This window comes from Leptodactylus fuscus, chromosome 8 (assembly GCF_031893055.1).
Source record: "Leptodactylus fuscus isolate aLepFus1 chromosome 8, aLepFus1.hap2, whole genome shotgun sequence".
In the NCBI taxonomy this organism is placed as follows: Eukaryota; Metazoa; Chordata; class Amphibia; order Anura; family Leptodactylidae; genus Leptodactylus; species Leptodactylus fuscus.
This window is the reverse complement of record NC_134272.1, coordinates 18046155-18054880: the sequence shown is the minus strand read 5'-3', so window position 1 is coordinate 18054880 and position 8726 is coordinate 18046155. Positions and strand designations below refer to the sequence as shown.

General features: G+C 45.5%; 1 protein-coding gene across 1 annotated transcript; it reads left to right on the top strand.

Annotated features, from left to right (window-relative positions):
• Window positions 1–4971: 4971 nt before the first annotated feature.
• On the top strand, window positions 4972–6717 carry LOC142217646 (E3 ubiquitin/ISG15 ligase TRIM25-like). The gene has a single exon (XM_075285969.1). It carries the CDS (start codon window positions 4972–4974, stop codon window positions 6544–6546), a length of 1575 nt encoding a protein of 524 aa, XP_075142070.1. The 3' UTR covers window positions 6547–6717.
• Window positions 6718–8726: the final 2009 nt, after the last annotated feature.

Sequence of the window (8726 nt, the reverse complement as noted above, 5' to 3'; positions counted from 1 at the left end):
TTGCAATAGTTAAAGTGAATCTCCTCCTTCTGTTATCCTTTCACTTGTTCATTTAGCTCTTAATATCTCTTTATAGCACCTCAATCATTTTCTATTTTTATGATAGAGAGCTCCAAATGTGCCTTGTGAAGTTAGATTTTAGAGGTAACATGTTACTACCTGCAGCCACCCATAGAGGGCAGGAGAGAGTCACACATGATTTAAATATATGAATACTATGCAGTAGGCTCCCCCTAGTGGTGGCTGCAGGTGACTAGCAAGTTATCTTCTCTATCTATGGCTAGGCAAGGGATTCAGGATAACAAAGCTTTATTGATAATACATTCATCATCACAGTATGTTGGAGCTGATTAAATACGGGACACAAGATGGTGTTCACAGGTACCTTTACTTTAACTTCCTTTGCACTCTATTGAGAATGCATTATGCCCCCTACTGTTAAAAAGTTGTACATTTTTGTGGAAGAAATTAAAACAGATGACTTCAACAGATTTTGTAGATTGTTCTGTGACTATTCGATAATCCCAAATATATGTGATCCAATATCAGATGTCAGACTGCAGAAGACGGAAAGCTGTCAGACCGGGTCCGGCCGTGTGCGCTGGTGAGCGTTTTATGCTCTCCGCCGCGAAACCGTTTTTTAAAAATCGGACACAGAGTACTGCATGTCCGACTCTGTGTCCAGTTTAAAAAAAAAACGGTTTCGCGACAGAGAGCATAAAACGTTCACCGGCGCTCACGGCCGGACACCTTTCAAACCCATTCAAATGCCTCTGTTCCCTGGCCCTTCCTGTCACACAACCCAATATGGGTAAGATTTATTTTGTCCTATGTCGTCTTAGTTTGAGTCAGGCAGTTTGCACAGGGAACTATGTATTCTATCCACCTTTATTGGTGTTGCATTCTCTTGTAATACTTTCAGCATCCACTTGTGATGTATGACATAGTTCCCACACATGATAGGAGGAATTTTGCCTCATAAGAGTTTATGACACTGTTTACCTCATGGTGTGTACACTATAGGTGCATTTATGGGATTTATACATCTTGGCATTCTGCTGACTTGGAATTTGTGCAGTTCTATAATTTTTTGTCAGTCCAATTTTGTATTGTTTGAGATTTATCAATAAAGTATTTTTGTATTTTTGCGTAATACAGTCTTTAATTTGAATTTAATTATCGACACGCTGAGTGCAGTGGCGTAACTATGAATGGTGGGGCCCTGTGACGGACTTTTGACACGGGGCCCACCTCCGACCGACACCAAAGACCTTGACCAACCGCCCCCCCCCCCCCTCCCTGCATTTTTGCACATAGTATTATGCCCCATAGTGGCCCCTCCACACAGTATTATGCCCCATAGTGGCCCCTGCACATAGTATTATGCCTTATCGTGGCCCCTGCACACAGTATTATTCTCCATTGTGGACACCCATGAACAATTATTATACTCTGGGGTCTTTTCAGACCCCAGAGTACAATAATCGGAGACCCAGGGGGATAAAAACATAAAAAAAGCACTGTTATTTACCTATCCCCGACTCCGCTGCACTCTCCGCCGCTATCAGCCATCTTCAATGACGTCCGGGACGTCATGTGACTGCGGGGGCCTGCGTCGCAACGCATATGTACACAGATCCCGCTCATGTGACGTCATGCATGCCTGGAGAGGTAAGTAACACTGTTTTTTTTTTTGTTCCTTACCTCTCCTGGACATCCAATCATTATACTTGGAGGTCAGAAAAGACCCCCGAGTATAATAGTGCTTGTGGGGCCTGTGGCTTCGCTTACCGATCCTGGCCCCTGCCAGGATCAGTAAGTAAGTAGGGTCCGTTACCAGCTGGAGTAACTCCAGACGGTAACGGCCTATTAAAAAGGATAAAAAAAACACGGCGGTAGCGGCTGTCACCGGGCCCCCTAATGTCCCGGGCCCTGTGGCAGCCGCTGATAGCCTGGTAGTTACACCCCTGGCTGAGTGTCATACTTACAATACTGTGTAAGCGGCCATTTTCTTGTGGCCGCCAGGCATGCGCAGTCGGCTTTGCCCTAGGCCTGAGGCCTAGAAGTTTGAAGCCTGCGTTGGAAGAAGACGTGTGAAGAGGACGTTCCTGAAGATGATGGAGGCGGCGCTGGAGAGTTCTCTCGCAACATTGGGGATGCCCCCAGTGCTGTTTGAGTGCTGGGGCCCGCCCCCAGTGCTACGAGATAACTGATTTGCATACTGATCTAAAGGTATTAGATGAATAGCCTTTCTCAAGGCTATTCCGACGTGTTAGTGAGAAAAAATTGAGTTTTAATGATAGGATCCCTTTAAGATTACTATATGACTGTACTGCATTCATTTACATTTGCACATGGCACACATGGACTATGATTTTTTACATATTGTTCCTTCCCATGTTTATGTGATATGGTAGCATGTGGCTCCCCCTTTTCCCTCATCTCTATGTTTCTAGATGTGATTATTTGTCTTTTATTTATTTCCAATAAAATGTTTGTATTGTTTTGTGAAGTCGGTGTTCCTGCTTTTGCATTGTTTTCCTGTATATTTGGATTACACCATTGAAATTAAATTGCCCTAGCTTGCATTTGTGCATAAAGGCTCAGACTGGCTCACAGGGAAACAGTTGAATCCCCGGGTGGACCACTGAGTAATGGATGACCCTTCAGCCCCCTCCCTCAATTACACAAGTGGTGCACGGCACATTCGGCACACTGACTGTAACATATACAGCTCAAGATGCCTTTAATAACAAGGACAGATAGATTGGGCAGCTGAGACAACATCTAGGCACAAAGGCATGAATTTTGGATAGGAGATGGACCCCAATGAGGGTGTTACTCCAGAAAGCTAATTTGCATATTGACTAAACAGTGATATGTTGGCAGCGTAGGCCGTGATTCACCGCTGGAAAACACTGATTCAGAAGACCATACGCTGCCTATCTGCAGGGCTGGGGTGATATGGGTTAACAAATTCCCTTCCAAACAACCCAAACTATGTTAAACATTGACTTTGGAATAAAGTCACATCATGCTATTTTGAATGTCGAAACAGCAACAGCTTTATTTATATCACAGGACTAAAACGTTCACAAGACGGAGCAAAGTGAAGTGCTAGACCATTAAGATTCACATGTACTGTGAGATCCCCAGCTGTCTGACATATAGGACCCGGCCAGACAGCAATAAAGCGGTGACATGCTGCGGCTTGTGATTCTAGCAAAGTCAATCGTCGTACACTTTAAAGGGTACCTGAGTTTATATGAAAATCTGAAATATGTTCAGGGTCTTGCTGGGCAGTATGTTCTATGACTGTATAAGACTTCATCATGTGATGACCTAGCAGTTTTTCTGCAGCTCATATCCATATTATGGCTGCAGCACATCTTACATTAGTCTCTGCCATTCTGTCTGGAGTAACTACAAAATTACAAACAAATAGCGGAGAAAAGCCCATATGACCATAATGTAGGCGATCCAGCAACACTTTACTGTAAATACAGGGTAAATACATGCAATCAAGCAGATACAACAAAAGAAAAACAAACAAGTCAGTAACACTGCTGCTGTCTATGAATATTATTAGAGATGAGCGAGTACTGTTCGGATCAGCCGATCCGAACAGCACGCTCGCATAGAAATGAAGTGACGTAGCCGGCACACGGGGGGTTAAGCGGCCGGCCGCCGTCAAAGCGGAAGTACCAGGTGCATCCATTCATTTCTATGGAGCGTGCTGTTCGGATCGGCTGATCCGAACAGTACTTGCTCATCTCTAAATATTATTCCATCTGTATTATTAAAAGCAACCATAAGTAGATACAAGTACATAGGAGATTTTTCTTACATTGTAAGAGACTCTACCAGTCTCCTCCCTGAGTGATGTCATTAGGGGAGAAGTCCAGCCCCCCATCCTGAAAACCAAAGAACTAAGAACAGCCATAATTCCCTGCCAGATGACCATAGTGTCAGGCAACGGGTATGATGGGATTCGTGGCGAGATCCCCATTGCGTAGAAACCAAGAATGACACTCCATTCCCCTTTAGGTAATGAGTTCAGTGTCTGGACCTTTTCCCTGCACCCAACAGTAACATGTCTGGATTTGAATCGTTCGTCTTCGTCTTGTGCACCGGAGGAATTGACTGTAGAATGTCCTCCTTGAGAACTATTATCATAAAGCCGTATTTTCTTTGTAGTTTTGGCTACAGACACATATTCTCCTCTTTGTGTGCTCAGATGTTCTACTAGCTACTTCTCTGCAGGATCTCTCCACCATGGGGGATAACAAGTTTAGCACGGGTATGCAAATGGAGCTAGCAATAGGACAACAAAAGGGTTTGATAGCAAACCAGAAATACCACATTCCTGAAGCCAAGGGCTTTGTCTTAAAGTCCTAAACGCCACAGCCATAAACGCCACACTGCGTAGGAGTCTGAACAGGTGATAACTCACCAAGGCAAAATACATAACTGTAAAATACATAACCGGGGGTTTCTCATCATCACAGGGGTGGCGGGAGGGAAATGTCTCCTCCAGTTCCTCTGGTAAGAGGAAGAGTCAGGAAGAAGCCAGGAGATGACATCTCTTCCTAAACCGCTCCCTAGAGTAACAAATGAGACACACATATATACTCCTACAGACGAACCACCGTATCTAAATCTATACAACTACTGCACATACGGTATAGGAGTAATTGGTTCCCCACTGCCAAAATCATGTCCCCCTTTGCTAATGAGGCCAGGGGAGTCAGGCTCATCAGTATCCTCCTTGTACCTAGCTTTCCAATCCTCAACAATCTTGTAGCATCTTCCCGCACCTCTGGTGGCCCTTGGCACTATATGCAACAAACTCAACAAGCAAAATACAGTAAATTATACATAGAAATACTGCAGGGGTTAATTCCTTTGGAGAAACTCTCCGCCCTTATGTAGAGACTTCTTAAGTTTCGATTCCTGCCCTTCCATACTACGATGGCGTCTGCTGACCTGCGGGACGAGTTGAACTGCTCCATCTGCCTGGACCCCTATACAGACCCCGTATCCCTGAGATGTGGACACAACTTCTGCCGCTCGTGTATTGTGAGTGTGCTGGATACACAGGAGGCGGCCGGAGCGTATTCCTGTCCAGACTGTAGAGCAGAATATCCCGAGCGTCCGGCCCTGGAGAAGAACAGGAAGCTGGGGAATATAGTGGAGTGTTTCTTATCTACTCAGCCTGGTATGGAGGAGACCAGAATCTTCTGTACCTACTGTGATTCTCCTGCACCAGCTGTGAAGTCATGTCTGCACTGTGAGGCTTCTTTCTGTGAAAAACACTTAAGTAGACACAGTAAGTCCTCAGAACATATTTTAGTGGAACCCATTGTTACCTTTGATGATAGAAAATGCTCCACACACAAAGAGATGCTGAAATATTATTGTCCTATGGATGCGGTCTGTATTTGTGTGTCCTGCTGCGTTGCTGGAGGCCACAAAGGACATCATGTGGAACCAATGAACATGGCCTTTGAGAAGGAGAAGGAGAAACTGGAGAACATCATGGAGAAACTGAATTCTGAGCGGGAGGACATTGAAAAGAGCGTTCACAATCTAGAGGATCATCGAAAGGGTGAGAATTTGAGGTCTTCTAAGGTCATTAAGAGAGTCTTTGCCTTGTTCAAAGACCTCAGAGATCAATTAAGTAAACTAGAGAGAGAACTCATCTGTGCGATCACCAGACAGGAGAATCAAGTCTTATTGCAGATCAACAACATGATCCAAGAACTTGAGAGGAAAAAAGATGAGCTTGAAAGGAAGATCCATCAAGGTGAAGAGCTGAGTAAGTTTCACGACCCTCAGGCCTTCTTGACAGAGCTTAGTACAAGTGACATGACCAGCGGCCACAGGACCTATGACGTCATTGGTGATGTAAAAGATGTGGGGACTCAGAACTATATGTCAGTCTCACAGATGTTACACCAGGGACTTGCGCACTTTTCGGATAGCCTGTTCATGAAGATAAAGAGACAGTTCAGAGTGCTGGGGAAATCAGACCTATTACTGGACATAGACACGGCTCATAATAACATTATTATATCCCAGGATCTCAGATCTGCCTCGTATACGGCTACATCACAGAATAGACCTGATGGACCCAAGAGGTTCAAAGCCCGTCAGGTGTTCAGCGCTCGCAGCTTCTCCTCCGGGAGACATTACTGGGAGGTGGATGTGAGTCAGGCGGAGAGATGGATGATAGGGGTGGCCGGGGAAAGTCTTCAGAGGAAGTTGGTGGGTAAGGGGTCATTCATAGGTTATAATGACAAGTCTTGGGCTTTATGCGCAAATTACTTTTTTACAGCTTGTCATAACAATATCCATAAGAGACTGGTATCAGATTCTTCTGTGCAGGTTGTCGGAATCTATCTGGACTATAAGGCCGGGCGTCTGTCCTTCGTTCAGGTGTGTGATCCCATCAGACACTTACACACCTTCACCGCCTCCTTCACTGAGCCGATGCATCTTGCCTTCTATCTATTCCCAGGGTCTTGTCTCAGAATTGTTATCTAATCTTTATCGCAGTCAGGATATTGTTTATTCCATCACCACCAGGCCTCCTGCACTCGAGAAAACATGAGCTGGAAAATCTGAACCATTTTTGCCTCCATTTCCTAGACTGAATACGGTCCAGAGACCAGGAGTCCATGATGATTAGGAGTCCCTGACAGTATTGGGGCACAACCTGTTCTTACCTTATATAAGATCTTTTCTATATTTCTATTTCATGGTTTTTCACATAATTATTTTACCAGTGTGAGTGAGTTTGTGAGGCCTTTACATGGTTTATAAGGACAATATAATATAGTCACTTGTTCCTTCCAACACTTCAATGGTCGCTAACTTTTCAGACAATTTAGTCTCATTTCATAGAACATGTGATTCTCTAACAACATGTAATGCACTTTAATTAAAAATGTTGATGCTTTTTGCCTGAAAAACCTCTATTAATTTCTTACCACTAGACGTCGCTCTTGTAGCTAACAGTTGACTAGGAAGTGAGTCTTTAGCATCAAGGTGGAAAAACAGTCAGGTAAGGGGGGAGGCGATTTCTTTTTTTCACATAGAGAATGCAGATGCATACCTCCCAACTTTTGAAGAAGTGAAAGAGGGCGCGCGCCGCAGCAAATTTAGCCCCGCCCACTTTTGAGTTGACTCTGTCCACTCGTTAATTTTTCATGTGCCCGCACACAGTATAATCCTCCTACAGTCACCCGTAAATTATATGCCCCCCTCTATCTCTCCCCCAGTTTCATATACACCCTTCATCTGCCCCCAATTTCATGTCCCCCTTCCATCTCTGCCCCCAGTTTCATGTCCCCTCCATCTCTGCCTCCAGATTCATGTCCCTTCATCTCTGCCCCCAGATTCATGTCCCCCCATCTCTGCCCCCAGATTCATGTCCCCTCCATCTCTGCCCCCAGATTCATGTCCCTCCATCTCTGCCCCCAGATTCATGTCCCTCCATCTCTGCCCCCAGATTCATGTCCCCACATCTCTGCCCCCAGTGTCATGCCGTCTTCTCCATCTCTGCCCCCAGTGTCATGCCGTCTTCTCCATCTCTGCCCCCAGTGTCATGCCGTCCTCTCCTTCATCTGCCCCCAGTTTCACGTTCCATCTCCACATTACACTTACCTTCTCCTCCGCTCCCTCGTGGCTCTCTGCTCGCCTCTCTCGCTGACACATATGCAGCTGAAGCGAGGAGCTGACCTGTGTCAGCTCCTCGTTTCGCCGCTGCCGCCGGCTACTGGCTTATAGACGCGATGTGATAATCGCGTCTACAAGCCAGTAGCCGGCTCCTCGCTTCAGCCGCATATGTGTCAGCGAGAGAGGTGCGCAGCGGCAAAGTGAGGAGCTGACCTGTGTCAGCTCCTTGCTTCAGCCGCATATGTGTTAAACTCAGATCTGCGTCCTCTGGACGCAGATCTGAGTTGAAATCGGGACATACAGATGGGAGTATGCAGATGGGAGGGGCTGATTTTCCTCACAGCCTGCACAGATGTGTTTGCAAACTTCAAGAACTAGCGATTCTGCACATTTCACACCTTCAATGTAAGCAAAGTCTTCTATGTACTTGTATGCACTTCTGAATGCTTGTGTAAATACAGATGGGATATTACTCACAGACAACAGCAGCTTTACTGACTGTGCTCATAGATTTCTCTTTTCCTTTGTCATGCCTGCATGGTAGATGCTAGAATTTACTGGGGACCTGCCGCATCTGCCCTATATTTGCAGTTCAGTATTCCTTAGATGATGGTCACTTGGGCTTTTCTCAGTTATTTGTTTGCTTGTGTTCAGTTACTGCTGGAAGAATTACACTAGGTTCACACAGCGCTTACAGAGTAGGAAATAATTATTTAATCCCTTGCTGATTTGGTAAATTTGCCCACTCACAAAGACATGAAGAGTCTATAATTTTAAAGGGATCCTGTCATTCAGAAGGTATTTTTTCTCCCTAACACGTTGGAATAGCCTTAAGAAAGGCTATTCATCTCCTACTTTTAGATGTCTTCTCCGCACCGCCGTTCCGTAGAAATACCGGTTTTCGCCGGTACGCAAATGAGTTCTCTTGCAGCACTGGGGGCGGGCCCCAGCGCTCAAACAGCACTGGGGGCGTCCCCAATGCTGCAAGAGAACTCTCTCCAGCGACGCCTCCATCTTCTTCAGGAACGTCTTCTTCCAGCATAAGC